This window comes from Myxine glutinosa, chromosome 1 (genome assembly GCF_964187855.1).
Source record: "Myxine glutinosa chromosome 1, kmMyxGlut1.1, whole genome shotgun sequence".
NCBI classification, from domain to species: domain Eukaryota; kingdom Metazoa; phylum Chordata; class Myxini; order Myxiniformes; family Myxinidae; genus Myxine; species Myxine glutinosa.
The window spans coordinates 400,702,569-400,725,564 of NC_136261.1; the positions used below are offsets into that span (position 1 = coordinate 400,702,569).

Here is a 22,996-nt window from a genome sequence, read left to right on the forward strand (position 1 = left end):
AAAATAAACCCGGAAACACGTGCGATTTATTTATTTATTTGGTATCTTGGTGTGAGTTCTTGACAGACAATGGAGTGTGTGAGAGGTCGGAGCGGCCTCGGTCCACTTCCCGCCTGGATGAAGATCCAAGGTCTAACGGAGGAGTCTCTCCGAGCTGTGGTCACGGGGTTGGGGATCGAGATCTTCGGAGCTCTCTGTGCCCGAGCCGAGCCCGCTCCGGTGAGGGATCGACTGTGTGCTTTGGCCACACGGAAGTTCACCTACACCATGTACGCGGAGCTATGTCGGTACATGGAAGCGGAGCGAGGATCGGGACCAACCGTCGCCATGCAGACGGGAGGACCTACTGGAGACATGTGCATCAAGGTAGTCGACCTGGACTCGGTTGGTCCTGAAGATGACACTGACAGAAGAGACCCGGAGGATGGTGAGTTGTAACACTTATGGACATTTTGTGATAAACGTGATTTATAACCGTCATATATATAAACCTACATTTGGAAAGTCCATTCTGAGGTTGCAAGTCCTGAGGATATATTTACCAGATGCTTGTTCATTCATATATTACGTCCTGCGGTACTGTATACAAATGGAGCAAACCATTCACACCCCCCTCCCCCCCTAGCGCCCCACCCACCACCCCTCCCTCACACATCCCCTTCACCACCTCACCTTCCATCCACCACTCCTCTCCCAATCCACCACCCCTCCCCCTACCATCCACCACCCCTTCCCCTACCATCCACCACCCCCCCCCCTACCATACACCACCCTTCCCCCTGCCATCCACCGCCCCTCCCCCTACCATCCACTACCCCTCCCTCTACCATCCACTACCCCTCCCCCTACCATACACCACCCCTCTCCCAATCCACCACCCCTCCCCCTACCATCCACCACCCCTCCCCCTACCATCCACCACCCCTCCCCCTACCATCCACCACCCCTCCCCCTACCATCCACGACCCCTCCTCCTACCATCCACTACCCCTCCCCCTACCATACACCACCCCTCCCCCTACCATACACCACCCCTCCCCCTACCATACACCACCCCTCCCCCTACCATCCACCACCCCTCCCCCTACCATCCACCACCCCTCCCCCTACCATCCACCACCCCTCCCCCTACCATCCACCACCCCTCCCCCTACCATCCACCACCCCTCCCCCTACCATCCACCACCCCTCCCCCTACCATCCACCACCCCTCCCCCTACCATCCACCACCTCTCCCCCTACCATCCACCACCCCTCCCCCTACCATCCACCACCCCTCCCCCTACCATCCACCACCCCTCCCCCTACCATCCACCACCCCTCCTCCAACCATCCACCACCCCTCCTCCTACCATCCACCACCCCTCCTCCAACCATCCACCACCCCTCCCCCTACCATCCACCACCCCTCCCCCTACCATCCACCACCCCTCCCCCTACCATCCACCACCCCTCCCCCCACCATACACCACCCCTCCCCCTATCATCCACCACTCCTCCAACTCCACCTCCCATACACTCCACCCCTCACTCCTCATCCCAGGCCAAGGCATCTCCAAGCATTCCTCTTCACTTGCTAACCCATTTTTCATTCTCTCATTTTTGCAACCCCTATTCCCTCCCCTCCCATTATCTTATTCCCGAAGTTTCATTTTCGCTATATAGTAGCTGTGTTGACAGAGGCACTACTTTGGGAAATCAAAACGGGAAATATGATCACAACCCTTGCTTAATCGCATGACTTTTTCAGGTTGGTTTTGTTCATGTTTGTTTACAAATTACATCCGATAGTCTGTTGAGCATTTCACATACTCAGCTAGCCCTACACTCATCGCTCTGTGCACCTGGTTGAGTTACATCAGGCCGCTCCCTCCATCTCGTCTCGGCAGGTAATTCTCGGGATGCACTGGTTCTTGTACAACATTTTGTGAATGATGAGGAGTTTTCTTGTTTTGATGTCTAACTTGTTGATTCATGATTGGGCCCAGTTTATTATTCCGCAGCTATATTGGAACATTGGTACTGCGAGCTGGTTTATGGCTTTGATTTTGTTTCTTGGGGAGAGGTATGTTTCCAGGATCAGCTTCTTTCTACGTACGTATTATTTGGCAATTGTTTTGTGCATTTGTTTGTGACATATTTGATGGCCCTCTTCTACTCCGAGGTATTTGTATGATGCTTCGTTTTCTAACTGCTGTATTGTTGTTTCAAGGTCAATTTTTATGTTGTCTGATTTTGTTGGTTTACCTTGTGCAAATGTGTACTTGGCGCACTTGTCTAGTCCACATTACATTTGAATGTCCTCGGAAAACCGTTTTAGTAGTTTTAGTTCTTCTGTCAATTTTATTGTGTGTGTGTGTGTGTGTGTGTGTGTGTGTGTGTGTGTGTGTGTGTGTGTGTGTGTGTGTGTGTGTGTGTGTGTGTGTGTGTGTGTGTGTGTGTGTGTGTGTGTGTGTGTGTGTGTGTGTGTGTGTGTGTTACTGAAACTGAACCAAACTGTCACCTGAAGGAGCAAAATAATGTCATTGTCTTCCACAAATGGTTTATTAAATTGTAGAAGCATAGCCTGGTACTTCGTAAGCAGTTTGTGAGTGTAACTTCCATGGGATTGTGTGTCACTGCACTGCATCAGAGTCCACTGTACCTGCGATCTATTTTTAAAATTCGCTCGAGATGATGGACCCAGATTGCATACATCATATTCCCGGCAGCAAGTGATTCATTGTTACCCGGGTACTTTTGTGTGTGTGTGTGCGTGCATGCGTGCGTGCGCGTGTGTGTATATATATATATATATACAGTATATATATATATATATATATATATATATTGTTATGGATTTGAGAATTGTGTTTTTGTGTGTATGGAAATATCACCCTCCTTCCTCCATTTGGTGTGTAAAGGTTAAAGGTCGTCCCCGTAGTTATTCCATATACAATCACGTAGCCAATCATAGAACTCCTTGTTCAGTAGTTATCTCCTTGTTATGTGTATTAGATTAAGGCTTTGTCTTCCATTAATTGACACTGCATTGCACCGAAGTCAAATAAGCTAGGTCCCCTTTGGTTTTCCATCCCAGCGGTGCAAGTAGTTTTCCATGGCCGCAAACCCCCATTGCCAACCGCACTGCCAGCCATCATTGCCAACTGCATTCACCGCTGCTGCTTTGTGGTTTTCGCCGCAAAACTCCATTGAACACGCGGTCAGATCGGAGAAGAAGGGGGAGGAGCCACCGAATCCAGGGCGTTGGCCGCCGATCGTCATCGGAAGGTGGAGCCAGCGAGCCCCCCACCGCCAATCAGGACTGGTGAGAGACCAGCACGGGCGTGGCGCGGGTTGATCTCGAGGCGGGATACAAAAGCGCGTGCGGAAGCCTTTGAGAGAGTGGGAGAGAGAGATGCGGCAGATGGGTCCAGAGCGAGGGAAGTGACGGAGCCCCACGAGCAGTACCACGCAGCTTTGACTCCACCAGGCCGCGTTGACTCCACCAGGCAGCGTTGACTCCACCAGGCAGCGTTGGCTCCACCAGGCAGCTTCGACCCGTTACCACGCGGGAACCAGGATCGGTGGCATCGGTGGCCGTCGAGGTCCAGCCCGACGTCCCGTGCGGGATCAAGCCCGAACCATCTGCTCCAGCTGAACCTTCCTCTCTCCTTCCAGTCCTTTGTTCCTGCCTCCATTCCATCCTTCTGTGTACGTGAGTTTGTTCTGTGTCTTGTCCTTGGGGTTAAGTAAGACTGTAGTAGGTAAGCTAATTTGCACTGTGTCCTCTTCTTCTTCTGTATTTTATTTTATTATCTTTCCTCCTCCTTGGTTTCTTTTGGTTGTAAATAATAGCAAATAAATCATATTCGTATTTCCTACTGCTGTCTTCCTCTTCTTCACATCCATCGTCTTAGTGATTTCCTTCATTGAATATCTGTGGCGCGATTTTGGCCAACGTTCAGGATCGGGTCTAGTCCTTGTTAATAGTTCGTGCCGCGGTTGCTAAAACCGCTCGGCAATTAACATCTGTCCGCGGTACGAACGGGGCTGCGCACCTGCCTTTCCGGAGGTAGCTGTGTAGCGTCAGGAGCGTAGACGGCCAGTGAAAATAGAAGGGGGGATTAACCCCCCCCCCCAAAAGGGGAGGGCCATACTCCGGTTCCGTAACAATATATATTGTTGCGGATTTGAGAATCCTGTGTTATTGTAAATACCACCCTCTGTAAATGTAATGATTCTTGTAAATACCTCCGTTTCATGTAAAGATCAAAGGTCGTCCTTTTAGTTAGTCCATCGCACACACGTAGAGAACCATAGAACCTCTCTATAGTTATTTCTTTATTCTATGTTAGTTTAAGGCTCTGTTTCCCATTAATTGACATTGCATTGCACCAAATGAAATAAGATAGGTCCCTTTCAGTTCCCCAATCATCTCTTCAGAGTGCCAGTAACAGTTGGGCTGTTTAAGTTGGCGTTCGTCGCCGTTGCATTGGGCTGTTTTCGGCGGCGTTCGCCACCGTTGCATTGGGCTGTTTTCTTCACCCCAAACTCCATTACGCACGCGGTCAACTCGGGGAAGCAGGGCGTGGCCCGCCCATCGTCATCAGGAGGTGGAGCCAGGAAGCCCTTGCGCCCAACCAGGACTCGGTGGGCATGGCTTGGTAAGGTGTTGCTTGGTAAGGTAAGGGTAAGGTAAGGTATATAACCCGTGGAGGGAAGCCCCCACCGGGCAGACGATCGAGGGAGCCAGAGGCGTGTCAAAGCGAAAACCAGCCCTGCTGCGAAAAACGATATACGTGGGCCTGCCGCGTGAAAGGAGATACGTGTGCCTGCTGCTGCCTTGCTCGCTCCAGCCCGGAGCGGACCTGTTGCTGTGCCCTGCCAAGCCTTCCAGCCCTGTGGTCACATCTTCTTCTCCCTCCAGCAATTCCTGCTTCAATTCCCCATTCGTGTGCGTGAGTTTGTTCTGTTCGTTCTGTCCTGGGTATAAGTAAGCTTGTTTAAGTTAACCACTGCACTGTGTATCTGCTTTTTCCATTGTCCCTGTAAATTACATTTCTTTCTTCTCTTGCTTTGGTTGTGTGTAAATAAGTGAATGAATGTGTGTGAATAAATTCCTGTTCTTTCTACCTTTGCCTTCTTTCCTTCCCATCCGTTCATCTTCGTGATTTCCCCCATTGAGTACCTGTGGCACGATTTGGCCGACGCTGAGAATCGGGTTTAGTCCTTGTTGAATCGCTCGAACCGCGGGCTGCTAAAAACCGCTCGGCAAATAACATCTTGTCCGGGGTTCGAGCGGAGTTACCCCCCTGCCTTGTGGAGCGGGGTAGCTTCAGGATCGGAGACGGCCAGTGAAAATAAAAGGGGGATTAACCCCTCCCCACCCCCCCCCCCCACTAAGGGGAGCACCGTACTCCGTTTCCGCAACAATATATATATATATATAGGTATACAGTAAGGGGGGCTGCATACAGGGGGCTGCAAAAGTAGGTATACAGTAAGGATTATACCAGTATTACCAGTATTATAATAGTGGTGCTAGGATTCATTTAATACTAGAATTCATTTAATTCATTAAAATCATTATTACCATTTTTAATATTTTTATTTTCGTAATTTTTTCTATAATACATCTGTTATTTGCAGGTGAAGTGGAAATTTTAACGATGGCTGGTAATTCAACGGACGAGGAGCGCAAATGGATTTTGAAACAGTACTGGAAGACAGAGAATAGTGAACGTGTGCGAGAGCAGTGGCGAGAAACATTTGCATCGCCTCCACCAACGAGGCTCATGATTTACCGGATACGTGACAAATTTGAGAGGACGGGGTCTATCCACAACATGCCGAAGAGTGGTCGACCAGTCACCGTGACAATGCCAGAGAATGCAATGCAAGTCGCCCTGGCATTTACCCAGAGCCCTCAGAAATCGAAAAACAGGGCGTCATCTGAATTGGGTATTGAACGCAGATCGTTGGGTCGTTTGATGCACTGTGCAGGACTGAAAATGTACGTGCCACGATTGATACATGGTTTATTAGAGGATGACTCGGATCAGCGTTTACAATTTTGCGAAGCCATCCTGAACGAGGAACGAGAGGGTGACAGCATTCTGCGCAAAATCGTGTGGTCCGATGAAGCAAACTTTAAGCTATCGGGTGCCGTTAATCGGCACAATTGTGTGTACTACGCAACTGAAAACCCTAAAGTCACGATTGAGCAACAGCTCAATCAACCTGGGGTGACAGTGTGGGCTGGCCTGTCCTGCAAAGGTGTCGTTGGACCTATCATTCTGCACAGGACTGTCGATCAACACGTGTATCTGAACATGCTGACGGATACAATCATACCACAGGTACACGAACAACAGCAGCAGGACGACTTCTACTTTCAACAGGATGGGGTGCCACCGCACTTCGCACTCACTGTGCGTGCGCTACTTGACAAAGAATTTCCCAACAGGTGGATTGGACGTCGGGGAGCCGTTGACTGGCCACCACGTTCGCCGGATCTCACCCCTATGGACTTCTTTTTCTGGGGATGTGTAAAAGACAGGGTTTTCACACGCAAGCCACGTTCTGTTGATGCCATGATTCAGTTCATACGGGAGGCTTGCCAGGAAATTGATGCTGATAAAGACCTTTGTGCCAGAGTGTGCATGGATGTCCACACTCGACTAGTGGAGTGTGTGAATGCCGGAGGCAAACAGTTTGAACATTTGAGGGATTAATATGTTTATTATTGATATGTTCATTATTGATATGTTATTGTTGATATGCTTGTATAATCAATAAAATACGTTTTGTGCGCACGTTTTGTTTTTCATTACTGTATACCTACTTTTGCAGCCCCCTGTGTATGTATATATATACAGTATATATATATATATATATATATATATATATATATATATATATATATATATATATATATATATATATATATATATATATTGTTACAGATCGCGGTTTAGATGTTATGATGACCGAGCGGTGGTGTATTACCGCGACCTAACAGGATCCCCGACTCAACCGATTCCACCCAAACGTTGGCCGGGTCGCACCGCAGCTAGTCAATAGGGAAAAGACAAAGGCGACGAATGCAAAGAGGAAAACGAAGGCAAAGAAAGGTTTGGAAATACTGCTGAATTTATTGACTATTTACACACAAGCAAAAAGAAAGCAGTCACGTTTATTTACAAGCACATAAGACGCAGGTGACACAGGGAAAATACTAGCTTATACCTACAGACTTAATTAAATACCCAGGGACAGAACAAACAAAACAAACTCACGTACACAAGAAGGGTGGAAAGGCAGGAGGTGGATGGCTGGAGGGAGAGGGAGGTCCAAGGGGGTCCTGCAGCTCAACCGGCGCGTTTAGCAGCCGCCGTTCCTTTTCGGCCCTGCTCCAAACCGCCGTTCAGGCCCCCAAGTGGCTGTTGGGTGTTGTTGCTGCTGCGGCCTCCGCTTGCTTTGCCAGGCCTTGTCCGACTCGTCTGGTCCAACCCTCAACTCTTTCTTGGTCCCTCACTCTTTACCACCGACTCCTCACCGCAACCAACGCAACCAACTGACCACCGACTCTACTGACTGACTCTTCACCACTCTCCACTTGACGACCGACTCTCAACTCACTCAGACCAACTCAGACCAACTCTCTTGCCAAGACCAACTCAACTCTCACTTCCGTGCGCGCCTTTTTATAGCGCCTCCGGCGATTAAGCCGCCGGCGTTCAGGACACGCCCATCGGGGTGCTCACCTCGGCCCTGGTTGGTCGCGCGACCCTCGGGCTCCGCCCTCGATGACGACGGGCGGGTACGCCCCTCCTCCCCTCTATGACGAGGTGGAGACACGCCTTTCTTCTCCGACTCAAGCACATGGTCAATGGTGGCTTTGGAGGGGAGGTGATTGGGAATCGAGGGCTCAGCAATGACGAGAGGGGATGTAATATGGGCAATCGAGGCTCGGCAATGACGAAAGGGGATGTGATAGGAAATGGAGGTTTTGGGGATGGGAATGAAAGGGGATCTATTCTCTTTCACTGGTGCAATGGAGTACTTCAATTAATGGGAGACACAGCCTTACCCTAGAACACAGAATAAGAGATAACTATCAACAGGGGTATTCTATTACTTGGCTGACGTGTATGCTTGTGGACTAATTATGGGATGCCCTTTCACCTTTACACAGCTCCGGAGGTAGGGGGGCGCAGAATAAACAATAATAATAATAATACAGCACACAATAAAAAAAATAGTCCTCATCTCTGCAACTATATATATATATATATATATATATATATATATACATATATATATATATATATATATATATATATATATATATATATATATATATATATATATATATATATATATACATACATACATACATACATACATACATACATACATACCATATAAAATACTGTGTCTGTCTGTCCCCGTCATAAGGGCAGGGTTTAATGGCTTTGAGTAGTGCTTTCGGAGGGATTTGGGTGGGGGTGTTTAAGGGGGAAATCTTTGAACACGACTGTGTCCACCGGTTAAAATACCTGAAAGACTCTGAGGACCAAAAAAGACCCCAAGGACCCAAAAGACCCAATGGACCTCAAACACCCAAAATACCCTTTAGACTGTCAAAGACACAAAATATCGTGAAGACCCAAAATACCCCAAAGACCCTGAAGTTCCAAAAGACCCAAACAACCCCAAGTACCCAAATGACAAAGAGGACCCAAAAGACCCCAAGGACTCAGAAGACCCTCAAGGACTCTAAAGATCCAAAATACCCCAAAGACCCAAATGGACTCAAAATACCCCGAATATCCAAAATCCCCTGAAGACTGTTAAAGACCCAAAAGACTGAAAAGACCCTAAAGACCCAATGGACATCAAAGACCCTAAGAACCAAAATTTTGGTAAGACCCAAAATACCCAGTAGACTGTTAAAGACACAAAAGACCATGAAGACACAGAAGTCCCCAAGGACCCAGAAGACCCCAAATACCCTGAAGACCCAGAAGACCCCAATGACCCAAGACCCAATGGACCCAAAATACCCAAATTACCCTGAAAACCGTTAAAGATGCAAAAGACCCCAAAGACTTAAATACCCAAAAGACACTGAAGACCTCAAATTCCCCAAAGACCCATAAAGACCCCAAAGACTGTAAAGACCCCGAAATACACCAAATACCCTTAAAGACCCAAAAGACACTGAAGACCCAAAAGATCCCAAAGACTGTTAAATATCCAGAAGACCCAAACGACTCCAAAGACCCTTAAATATCCAGAAGACCCAAGATAGCCCAAAGACCGCAAGACCCTTAAAGACCCAAAAGGTAACAAAAACCCAAAAGGCCATGAAGACCCAAAATTCCCCAAAGACCCATAAAGACACCGAAGACCCAAAACACTGAAAAGATCCCAAGACCCTTAAGACCAAAAACACGCCAAAGACCGAAAAATATAAAAAAGACCCAGAAGACCAAAAAGTTCCTGAAAACCCAAAATACCCCAAAGACCCTTAAAGACCCTGAGGACCCAGTGGAACCCAAACACCCAAATTACCCCAAAGACCAAAAATACCCCCAAATACCTAGATGACTGAAAAGACCCGAGGACCCCAAAGATGCAGAGGACCCAAAAGACTCAAATGACCTAAAAGTAAAAGACCCCGAAAACACAAATGAACCAGAAGATCCCAAGGATGCAAAAGAGCTTGAGTACCCAAAAGACCCTTATGACCCTGAAGGTTGTTCATTAATTTGGCCTGGGGTTGGTGTAACCCTGAGTAGCCCCATGTCCTGACGGACGAGCACCCAGTCCAAGCCGCTGGGCCCCAGAGCGCACGACGACGACCCCCGCGGACGCCACACCACACCGACCGAGCGCACCAGCCACCGCAACCACACCCACTGACCCCCAATATGAGCGATCGAGTCAAGGGCCACCTCTCAGACGGTCACCCCTTCCGCCCCATGTCCCTGACCCAGGCTCCTGGCGGCGTGCGATCACTGCCATTAGTCCCTTCTTCCAGGGCTCAGTGCTCCCCAAGCTCGTCCCAGCAACTGTGGTTAACCTCGTTCCCTGCGTCATTGAGGTCCAGGGATACAGGGGAAGAGTGGGAAGGTGAGACGATATTAGACCGTGTGACATTGCGAGGGTGTGGGGGGGCGGGGGTGGGGGAGGCTGATAGCCGCTCGTCTGGCCGGCCAGACTAGCTACCCGTCCCTTCCTCGACTCCTCAGTACAGCCAGGTACGTCGACGGGCTCGAGATCCGCAACACTCTTATACATAATCTGTGAATAATTTATGCATGCATTAATAGTGCATGCACATGACACATACATGTGCCTCGTGACCTCATGCATCATATAATAATGGAATAATCGTAAAGAATATATTTTCCAGAGTTAGTGTTAGGTTTTTAGTCTTTAGTCTTCGACGTCGGTTCAGTTTAGTCTTGGTGCTAGTCTTTGTGTTAGGTTTAGTGTTTGCTTTAGTGTTTGCTTTAGTGTTTGCTTTAGTGTTAGGGTTTGTTTTAGTGTTAATGTGAGTGTTCGTGTTAGGGTTTGACTTTGTGTTAGGGTTCGTCCTAGTGTTAATGTTCGTGTTAGGGTTTGTCTTCGTGTTAATGTTAGTGTTAGTGTTAGGGTTTGTCTTAGTGTTAATGTTAGTGTTAGTGTTAGGATTTGACTTGGTGTTAGTCTTAGGTTTAGGTTTAGTCTTAGTATTCGTGTTAGTTTTAGTCCGAGTGTTAGGATTTGACTTAGTGTTAATGTTAGGTTTAGTCTTAGCGTTCGTGTCAGTATTAGGTTTAGTGTTGGCGTTTGTGTTATATTTAGACTTAGTGCTAGTCTTTGTGTTAGGTTTCGTCTTTGTTCTAGTATTATGGTTTGTTTTCGTGTTACAGTTAGTGCGAGTGTTAGGTTTAGTCTTCGTGTTAGTTTCAGTCTTAGTGTTAGGGTTTGACTTCATGTTAGTGCTATGTTTAGTCGTCGTGTTCGTGTTAGTGTTAGGTTTCATGTTAGCGTGAGGAATGGTCTTGAGGTCAGTCTTAGCGTTCGGGTTGGTCTTCGGGTTAGTCTTAGTGTTATGGTTGGTGTTAGGGTTAGAGTTAACACGAAGACAACTGTGGTTCTTATCGTATTGTTACGGACCGCGGATTAGATGTTATATTTGCCGAGCGGAGGCTCCGCGACCGAACAGTTATTCCCCGTTTCTTCCCTTTACACTCACCCGATTCACCCAGACGTTGGCCAAATCGCGCTATGCTAAATCAATGATGGAAAGGACACGACGACTGGGATAGATGAAACGACGCAAGGGGTACCGTTCTCAAGACCTCCGGAGGAGGGTATAATTACAGTGGTGGAGAAAAGGGCGTAGATTACAAGGCAGAGTGAGGTAAAGACACAGAAGAGATGGGCACTTAAATCCAGTCTTATCTTACCCCGGACAGACCACGGACAAACGGACAAGGTAGACTTACACAGGGATTGATGGCAGGAAGGGACAGGTAGGTCGATGGCACAAGGTGCACCTTGGCTCGGGGACAGGATAAAGCACGGTTCAAAAGATGCAGGGAGGTCTCACAGCGCTCGGAGGTGGTCTTGCTTGCTCCAAGCTCAGCTCGCATCTGACGTCACCTCCCTCTCACTGCGCATGCTCAGCGGGGAGTGACACGCCCTCGGCTGGTTGGTTCCGCCCCACTGGGGCCGGTCCGCCACTTCCATTGGGTGCGGGGGTTACCGGGCTCCGCCCTTGACGAGGAGCCGACAGGGAGCCCCTGTTTGGTAACCCCGTCGAGCACATGTCCGATGGCGGCTCGTTGGGAAGGCTTGGTGCCCTCCCACCACCCCTACCAACCAAGCCGGAGTGAGGACGCGCACTCCCTGCGCTCGTTGTTGTTGTTGTTGTTGTTGTTGCTGAACTGTGAGGAAGAGCTGCGGGGAGGTATTGGGAGGTCCTAAACTTCCTAACGGTGCCATACAATCACATTCTGGTGCAACGAAGGGTCAGAATTAATGGAAACGAATCCTTAACTGACATAAACTAAGAATAACTAGCAAGATGTCCTATAGTTGTCTTACATGAGATGCGGTGAACCTGGGTGCGACATTTAATGGGGGAAATAGGGGGAGGTCAGGTCTACAGAGTGTTGTTTACAGAAAATGGGACTAGGGAATGGGGGATTGGGGAGAGTTGGGAAGTATTGAGGAAATAGGGGAATATTTACAAGCGGATATGGATGGATGCAAATCCCATATCCGCAACACTGCACCCTTCTCGACCTCGGGGCGTCCCGACCCGATAAATTTTTACCTACTTTAGTGTGGCACTCAGATGTAGTTCCCTCTACTATTAACTCAACCCTGAGTGCGACAGTTTTACAGATGTTCACAAATGAGTAAATATGTCCCCCTGCGACGTTGCACCCTTCTCCTAACAGAAACACACCCACAGGATAACCGAATCGCGGAAAGCATCCTCAAACTAAACATACAGCCGGTAGGTAGGGAGCATCATTTATACAAGACTACACTGATATTTACACTACGATCCAGGACCTGTTCTTTGAGGAACACATGCAGATGTTATGCATAGGGAGAGCACGCATGCCAGCATCGATACACCAACCCATGAGTGCCCTGTGGCCCTACGGCCTTTAATAATGTGCAGAGCACCCCTTCCAAGCACCAAAAGCACCACCCCCTTATGCACAGTGAGCATCATTCGGTGCTCCAATAAAGTGTTCAATAACAATGCACAATCAAGTGTCCATGGTCACTGGTGGTGTCGCAGCCGGCCGATGTTCTGCCGCTGGTCTTGCCTTCATGAAGTGCACTTGGCCTTCTGGCTTCTTTAGAAATAAAGAAAGGCGCCAACCGCGTCCATTTCTGAATTGTGGCCGTCAGGGGGGCCAACTAAAAGTGGTTCACCTGTATGGCATGGGTGCCACGTTGACCCAGAGGTCCATCAACGGGTGGTGCTTGACCGCAAAAGAACTGCGGTCCATTGTGGGCGGCCACAAAAATTGCGGTCCATATGGTGTATCGATCCAGGCAGCAAGCAGCGGAAGTACAGGCCCACAACTGCGGAGCCACCACCTCTCTCTCTCCTCTCTCTCTCTGCCCCAAAGCCAGATCCTCGGAGGTGGGAGACAAAAGAAGACAAGTGAGTAAGGTGGTAAGGGCGCAAAAGTGCATGCAATACAAGGTAATGCACACTGGGGGCACATGGGAACCAGGTGAGACAGGTACGTTCCTACCGTACGCCCCCCCCCCCCCCCACCAGGTAACCTACATTGCCCCTCCCTTACCCCTTACTGTATCCACAAAACACAACACTACCCATAAACATCTACTTTACAAATCAACAAACGTCCCTACTGTCTTCCCCGTTCCTCCCATAAACCAAATTCGTCTTCTCTCCTTCCTACCCAATCAAATTTGCCATTTCCAACTCTCATCAAAATTTGCCATCTCCAACTCAACATCAAAATTTGCCATCACCAATTCATCATCAGTCCCTCCTAAGGAGGGAGAGATGGAATCACCCCAATGTCTCATCCACGTCGTGATGCGTCTCACAAATCCAAACAGCAATTCTCATTTCCTGCAACACAAAACAAAGAAAACACAGGTGTGGAGTCATCATCATCACCTCAGGAAAGTGGCTGCGTATGGTGCGACAGGTTCATCAATCCTAACTATTTCCTAAATGACTTTAACAACTTTACATTACCCGGGGTCTTTCCCTGCAAATCCATTGGCCAACTTACACGATGGGTTCTAAAAACCAATTCCCATTGACCAAACTGTGGTGCTTCTCAATTTGGGGTCTCACTCCCCCGATTCATCTCCCGGTGCCCTTGCACAATTTCTGGGCTGCGACGTGTAGCTCTCCCAGCAGGTCTACCCACCTGCACACCTCCACCACTGCAGTTGCCACCCGAGCTTACCTAGCTCCTCACCCTAACCTAACTAACTGGGGAAGGCCCCTCCTGGCTCTGTCACCCCACTCGGTGCCCTCTGGCACTGGGCTACCCGGGTCCGTCCTCCGGATCCTCGGGCCCCATCCACAACAACTAGTACCGGCTCCCAGAGCCCACCTGCGGCCTCACCTGGCCGACATCCTCACAGTGGTGGAGTGCCCAAACCAACTACACACACTAACAGGCTACACGCCCAGCTATTTCCACAACACTAATGCACCCATCCAATCATCATTCTTCCACCCGCACCACAGATGCCAATATCCAACCACAATTTACCTATACCCTCTACCTAACACTTACACTACCCGCCCTGGGTACTCGTGAAAGGGGCCACTCTTCCCCCATCCACACCTTCGCACCATGCACACCACGCCGTACCACTTACTCCAACTCTCTCCACACCACTCATTCTCTGCTCCATATATTTCACACACCTGTACTTGCACACCTGTGCTCTCATACTTGGTGCCGCCTGCACCCTTCTCTTCCCCAAGCGCATTCGCGCTGATCCACAACACTCACTACTCACCATGACACTCATCCGCAATGCTCTCTCATTCATTGCTTGTACCTCACACACACCTCTGAGCATTGCCTCACCAATGCCTCATTTGAAGCTGCTCACCAGCACTTCCATTCATACTGCATCATCTGCTCTGTCTACCCCCTTCTAAAACTCGCGCTCCTCCGTCTTCCCTTTAAACTATTGCGCTCCCACGTCATTATCATCCACACTAAGCTACCTGCGTCCCCACTACAGGTATCAGTCACTAACTAAACTTAACGTTACCTAATGTCATCTTCGCTAGATCCCTACAAACGATATATCCTAACCCTCCCGGGCTAGTTTTCACTGCCATCAACCCCATAATCTAGTGCTCCTTTGCCCCCCCCTGTGAGGGATGACAGAGTTGCCATCCCACCACATCAGGCACCTCCCACTACCAATTTTGCACATCAAATTTCAACAAATCAAAAATTTGCCAATCACTACCCATCATCTGCCAATCATTACTGCCAATCCTTTGCCAATCATCAAATTTTGCTTTTTTCTAATTTCGGGGCCAAAACACTATCCTCATCACCCGTCTACTTACTAGATCCTCTCGGTGCGCCAATTCACTTCTAAAGCTCGGCTTCGTACAGCCGAGCAATGAATGCGGGTTCTTTGGTGCCGGCGGCTGGATGCGTCCAACACTCGGTGCAGGGAAGGACGCTTACCCGGGCCGAGATCCCACGCACCACCTTGGCACGGAGCCATCCCATGGCCCGATCTTGACCTGCCGGAACGCCTCAACAAAAAGGGGTCGCCATGACGACCCTTCCTATCGGGCTGCCCGCTCCGCTTAGTGGAGCACGGACGCGGCCGTTCAAAGCGATGCCCAGCCTGGATTGCGTACGGCGGTCCTTTCGAACCCGCCGTGGTTCGGATCCCCGCTGGTCCTCGCGGCACGCGAAGCTGCCCGACGCGCACCGAGGGCCCGATTCGGCTAAATGTCGTTCTAACCGCTAACCCGGTTACCGTCGATGCCTCACCTGCATGCTTACACGCATACGCTACCCCTTTCTTGCTCATACATCCAGCTGTTCCCATGCTCCTCGTCGTACCTTCTCTAACACACCCAGGTACACTCATTCCGCTCACAGACTTGGTCACACACCTGACCACCGAACACCTTGGCACACATTCGTCGTTCGCACACCTCACCAACACACCTCTTCGCGCCCCCTTCTCGGTCACCTCCTCTGTGACAACCACAGGTGTGCTCTCACTCGCACACCCAACCACGTGCCTCACTACCAACTTAAGTGTGCATTCCCACACACGCTCTACCATTCCAGGTGTGCATCCTTCCATTCCAGGTGTACATCCTCTCTCACCTGCCACAACCAACTCACGCTCCGTGTCACTCTTACTACTCTCACCTCCACTCTGGACAGCGCACTCTTTCCTCATGCACCCGTCCGTTACACCCCTTTCTCGCGCACACTCTTGCGCACACTCCCGTTACACCCTCTGTAACACTCACCACCGGCGTGCATTCTCCCTTACTCTTGACAGCCCACTCTTTCCCCATGCACCTGTCCGTTACACACCTTTCTCGCGCACCCTCTTGCGCACACTCTCCCGTTACATCCTCTGTAACACTCATCACAGGTGTGCATTCTCCCTTACTCTTGACAGCGCACTCTTTCCCCATGCACCTGTCCATTACACACCTTTCTCGCGCACACCCTCCCGTTACATCCTCTGTAACACTCACCACAGGCGTGCATGCTTCCGTTACATCCTCTGTAACACTCCTCACTACGCGCTTCCATGTGCTCCCTCGCACACGCGCTACGACCGACTCACTCTCGACAGCACACTCACTCCTTGGCGCGCACTTTTTCCTCGCACACCCCAGAGTCGGACTTTCTCGCACACCTCCTTTTTCGCACACCAGACCTGTCGCACACTTCACCAACGGCCTCTCACGAACACCCGGGTCCATCTCGACCCCCAAGCTTATTAAATCACCTGGCGCATCATACGCACGACCATATTGGTCACCACTTACACCGGGTCCTCTTTCTCTTCGCTTCTCCTCCATCACCTGCGAATCCCTCATCCGGTTAATGAGCACATCATCACGATCCGAACACAGACTTTGGACCAATTCTTTCACTTCCTCTTTTATCTCTTTCTTATTCCCTCTCCGTCGCTTCTTAGTTTCGCTCACCCCTTCTTCCACTTCTTCTAATTTCTGCTTCACCTCTTTTATTTCCCGGTGCGTCTCCTCAAGTTCGTCCTCTAAGGCTACCTTGACCGTTTCTATGTGCGTCCTCACCTGCCGGTCCTTCGTCTCCATTACCTCTGTCACCTCGTCCAACCTCGTTGTCAGTCCCTCACGTACCATCTGACATTGCCTCTGTGTTGCTATCAAGTCATTTTTTATGTCGTTTTGTGTCGCTTTTAACCCTCCTAGTACCGCAGTGTTCCTTTGAACCTGCTCCGTTAGTTCTTTTTGTCCCTCCGTCAGCTGTTCCACTCCCAGCGTCAACTCCTCTATACCACCTTGCAATTTTACAGTCCCCTTTCTCACCTCCTTCTCCATGCGCTCCTCACAGTGCCTCACCTCCTCGTGCACACCTCCGACCTCCTCACTCACACCTCTTCTGATCTCCCCTCCCATCACTTGCATCTCCTGCCCAGATGCCACCCTCATCTGCTCCATTTCCTCCCTGTGAGCATCCAATTTAGTTTCTACCCCCATTCTGACCCCCTCTATCTGCTGCCCCATTTGTTTAACTTCCCTTTCCGCTTGGTCCCTCATGTCCCTCAATTTGCCTTCCATACTGTTTTCTAACCCCTCTAACCCCTTTTTCATCCCTTCCATTTGATTCTCTTGAGCGGCCATTCTGTTTTCTACCCCCGTTAACCCCTCCTGTATTTCCCCTAATCTATTGTCTAATCCCTCTGTTCTACTCCCTAACCCTCCGATCTGGGCCCCCATGTCCTCCCTCAATTTCTCGCTATTGGACCCCATCCTTTGTTCTAACCGTTGGCTATTGGCCCCCATGTCCTCCCTTAATTGCTTGCCCATTCTTTGTTCCAATTGTTCGCTATTCTGGGCCAACAGGGCCCCTATTTGCGCCATGAGGACCTGCATGTCCATCGGCGGCACGGGTACAGCTACCGCAATCCCCTGCGCGGCGCCGACCTGTTGTTCCCGCTCCTCTTCCCCATGCCTAGCGCCGCCATTTTGCGAACCTGCCGCCCTCACTGCTTCGCTCTCCTCATGTCCCTCAATTTGGTCCTGGATCGACCCTGCCTCACTCTCCTCTACCGGAACCCAGCCGTCTTGATCTCCCATAGCGCGACTTTCAAAATTCGGGTTTTTGTAAAACAAAAGCAATTTCGGTACTTTATAATTTTGACCAAATTTTGTCTAGCTGTTTTTTAAAAATTTGGTTCGGGCCTCGTATCTCACTCCCCGACACCAGTTGTTACGGACCGCGGATTAGATGTTATATTTGCCGAGCGGAGGCTCCGCGACCGAACAGTTATTCCCCGTTTCTTCCCTTTACACTCACCCGATTCACCCAGACGTTGGCCAAATCGCGCTATGCTAAATCAATGATGGAAAGGACACGACGACTGGGATAGATGAAACGACGCAAGGGGTACAGTTCTCAAGACCTCCGGAGGAGGGTATAATTACAGTGGTGGAGAAAAGGGGGTAGATTACAAGGCAGAGTGAGGTAAAGACACAGAAGAGATGGGCACTTAAATCCAGTCTTATCTTTGCCCGGACAGACCACGGACAAACGGACAAGGTAGACTTACACAGGGATTGATGGCAGGAAGGGACAGGTAGGTCGATGGCACAAGGTGCACCTTGGCTCGGGGACAGGATAAAGCACGGTTCAAAAGATGCAGGGAGGTCTCACAGCGCTCGGAGGTGGTCTTGCTTGCTCCAAGCTCAGCGCGCATCTGACGTCACCTCCCTCTCACTGCGCATGCTCAGCGGGGAGTGACACGCCCTCGGCTGGTTGGTTCCGCCCCACTGGGGCCGGTCCGCCGCTTCCATTGGGTGCGGGGGTTACCGGGCTCCGCCCTTGACGAGGAGCCGACAGGGAGCCCCTGTTTGGTAACCCCGTCGAGCACATGTCCGATGGCGGCTCGTTGGGAAGGCCTGGTGCCCTCCCACCACCCCTACCAACCAAGCCGGAGTGAGGACGCGCACTCCCTGCGCTCGTTGTTGTTGTTGTTGTTGTTGTTGTTGCTGAACTGTGAGGAAGAGCTGCGGGGAGGTATTGGGAGGTCCTAAACTTCCTAACGGTGCCATACAATCACATTCTGGTGCAACGAAGGGTCAGAATTAATGGAAACGAATCCTTAACTGACATAGACTAAGAATAACTAGCAAGATGTCCTATAGTTGTCTTACATGAGATGCGGTGAACCTGGGTGCGACATTTAATGGGGGAAATAGGGGGAGGTCGGGTCTACAGAGTGTTGTTTACAGAAAATGGGACTAGGGAATGGGGGATTGGGGGATTGGGGAGAGTTGGGAAGTATTGAGGAAATAGGGGAATATTTACAAGCGGATATGGATGGATGCAAATCCCATATCCGCAACAGTATTTACCAGGTCCATCAGACAATGAAACGCTTCTTTTTCTATACACCAGAACTCGATAATTTTTGTCTCATTTGAAACGGATTGCAGTGTTCCAGTGTGAACATACCCAAAGTAAGACGAGAGCAGAAGACAAATTTGAAATCGAGGTTGAAATACGCCAGAGAGAGCTATTTAAGTAGATTGGTGATGAGATCTGGACTGCCGTTGCAATGGTAACCCACGATCGCATTTTTGATTTCACTAGTTCAAATTGGCCGATTTTCACCAAATAAAATATCCTACTCGATGCGGGGATATGACTTTCGTGGGGATATCACTTTCTCGGAAAAAGTGTAAACAGATTTTAAATTCGCTGTAAAACAAAGCCGTGCACGAGAAAACAAAATCACTTCAAAATCAAAAGTCGTGCTGCGGACGTCATGACGTCATGAGCTTGGCATTAAAAGAGCTTATAAGACCTGGGTGCAAGAAGTACTTAAGTCACTTTTTTTTTTAAGTGAGCTGGCACCAGTACTATAATCTATAATGGCTAGAGCATCATTTGATACAAAAAAATTCCGAAAATATGTACGCAAGTCCTGTATATTGGTATATGGTCATTGTTGAATTCACTAAAATGTAGTGCAAGAAATACCCAAGTCCATAATGTTTGAGCAAGAAGTTCCTTCGTCCATGACTGTCCAATCAAAATGCTAGTATGTGTCACGCGACAAGCTATGAAAATGGCGACCATGGAGGCTGGACAGCATGGTGGGAGTGAAGATAACCCTGATAGCAGGCATGACAGGGGCAAAAAACGAAAAAGAAACCCTGGAGACTGGGCTAGAAAGAGAACGAAGGATGCCAAAGCATCAGGTATGTCGTTTAGCTTAGGTTTTCTTTTATTTAGGACATTAAGTTCCGATTTAACCGAGTAATTTTGGACTTAACTGGGTAATATTGGCGTTAACTGAGTATTTCTGCATAAAATTAAACTACGAAAGGCAAGAAGACGTCGCAAAAATGACTTTGGCAATCAAAAATGAGAAATAAAGGGCTTTGTGTGTCAAAAGTACCCAAGTCCAGCCATTTTGTCGCAAAAAGTACCTTAGTCAAGGTATTTAGCCCTAAAAAGTACTTAAGTCCAAAACTAATTTATCGTTTTCTTCGTAATAAAGGATTATTTTTCCACAAAAAGGGTTTGTCTGCTCTGTCTCGCCCCTGGAACCAGCAACAGGCTCCACAGTATGCCACCTTTAAAAAAAAGTATCTGCAGCATGTTTTGAAAACTTTGATCCTCAATATCTCAAAAGTGTTATTTTGTGACTAAAGTACTTCTTGCACTCAGGTCTTCTATTGTATAAGTTAATATTTTGAATCACTCGGTCATTTTTTGTCCGATTTTCACCAAATAAAGGTTACCATTGCTCGTAAATACCCCTCTTTCTCGCCAGAGGTGAAGAAAGGACGAATTTCAGAGGTAGAATTAAGCCGTGAAGCGGCTACGAGTTTTACATGGGATTTCCCTATGTAAATTATAAAGTGCCGTAAATTTACCAGTTTTCAACAAAATTCTATCGGATTTGTTGCGACAGGGTGTTAAGACACTCTATCGACTGCAAAATCTGGAAACACAATTTAAATCGAAGCTACCCTTAGCTTATGGAAAGTTTATTTCCAGGAAGCCAGAGCAAGCTTATTTCCAGCTTTCCAGAAAGTTTACTTTAGCCCTGCAAAGAAATACGAAAAATATTGAGGAAAAATTCCCAAGTCCATAAATTCGGGAATCTTACGCCATCCGTCAATAAACTACACACAGATATGTAATTCGTAACTTCCGACATCACATGCAAGGCACAATAATCATCAAAAAACATGTTTAAACCACTTTATTCAACAAAGTGTGGTGCGGTCTGGCATCTAGCCAAGACCAAGGCCAAGGGCCTCAAGCACTAGCACTATCGTCGTTGAAGTAGGCCCGGGAGAGCTGCTCGTGTGCGCAGCTTTGCACAGCCGCTACTATGGTAACCAAACGATCGTACAAGAACAAATTGGCCGATCAAATTGTGATCAAAGTTTTCCCGATTTTCATCAAATTTGTGGCAGTATTTTATGAATCTGTCGAAGGGAAGACTACGATCGAAAACCGTTTTTAAATCGGAACTGGATTAACGCCGTAAAATCTGCCTGCACGTTTACCTCAGAAAATAATGTAATTGGAAAATAAAATGCGATAAAATGTTAGATTTTGAATAACTAAGTCATTTTTCGTCTGATTTTCGTCAAATAAAGGTTACCATTATTTGCAAATACCGCACTTTCTCGTCAAAGGTGAAGAAAGGATGACGTTCAGAACTAAAATGAAGCCGTGAAGTGGCTACGAGTTTTACATGAGATTTCCCAATGTAAATACAACCTGTGGTATTTTTTAACAAAAACAATCGGAATTCCACAGAATTTGTTTCGGTCGGGTGTTAAGACACTCTAGCGACTGCAAAATCTGGAAACAGAATTTAAATCCGAGCTACCGTTAGCTCTCTATGGATTCCAAAAGGAATCGCTTTTTTCCTGAAGGAAATTTTTTCCAAGTTCCTAAATCCTTAATCTTATGCCATCCATTGACGACCCTTACATGTATAATTGCATGTGTAGTTAGTAACATCACGCATCACATGATAAGCACAATAATCATCAAAAACATTTTAAACCATTTTAATAGGCCCAGGAAAGCTACTCGTGTGCGCTGCACCCAGGCCTTGCACAAGAACAAATCGGCCGATCAAATTTGATCAAATGTTTTCCGATTTTCATCAAATTTGTGGCAGTATTTTATTAATTCGTCGAAGGCAAGACTACGATCGAAAACCGTTTTCAAATCGGAGCTAAATTAACGCCACAAAGTCTGCCTGCACGTTTACCTCAGAAAATAATTTAATTGGAAAATATAATGCGATAAAATGTTGGATTTTGAATAACTCAGTCATTTTTCGTCCGGTTTCGTCAAATAAAGGTTACCATTATTTGCAGGTACTGCTTTTTCTCGCCAAAAGTGAAATCAGAATGAACTTAGGAGCTAAAATTTTGCCGTGAAGCGGCGGAACGTTTATATGGGATTTTCCGATGTAATTACAACCTGAGGTATTTTTTACAAAAATAATGAATTCCACCGAATTTGTTTCAGTCGAGTGTTAAGACGCTCTAGCGACTGCAAAATCTGGAAACAATTTAAATCCGAGCTATCGTTAGCTCTGGAGGGCTTCGAAAAGAAATCACATTTTTTCTGAGGAAAATATTCCCGAATCCCTAAATCCTTAATTTTATGCCATTCATCGACAATCCATACATGTGTGTGTAGCTACTAGCGTCAGGCATCACATGTTAGGCACAAAAATCGTGAAAAAATATTTTGAAACCATTTTATTCGACAAAGTGTGGTGCGGTCTAGCATCTAGTCAAGACCACGGGCAAGGCCTGAGGCACGAGCACAATGCCGTTATTCGACAATAACTTCAAAAATAAAATGCAGAAAAACATCCACCCTACCCCAATCTTCCTTTGGCGTCCTTTTCTCTCCAAAAATCCAGGAGTGGGGCTCAAACTCAGCGGGGTTGCTGTCCCAGCGACGAAAGAAGCAAGAGCGCCAAAACCCACCTGTCACCCGATGTGGAGATGTGGAGATGTCGCCATTGGCATTGTCGGCAAGGGTCATCGGGACAAGCTGAGCAGCCGAAACGCCAACATGGACCATGGGCGTCCATAAGGATGCGATCCACCATCCATCCTTCGGCCCCCCTGCGAGGAACACGGCTGCACCAGCCCCAGCTGGCCAATGTGGTGAGCACCTGCTGCCAACACTACCCCACTCAACCTCGGCCCTGGGGGAGACGGTCGCAG

The 22,996-nt window shown here is 48.4% G+C and overlaps 1 protein-coding gene across 1 annotated transcript in view; it reads left to right on the forward strand.

The window, feature by feature from the left end:
• Window positions 1-22,996, forward strand: part of LOC137416803 (uncharacterized) — a 39,259-nt gene that overhangs the window by 13,245 nt on the left and 3,018 nt on the right. Inside the window, exon 3 of the mRNA XM_068102451.2 lies at window positions 63-427. Coding sequence (XP_067958552.2) covers window positions 63-427 — 365 coding nt within the window. The remainder of the gene's footprint in view (window positions 1-62; window positions 428-22,996) is intronic.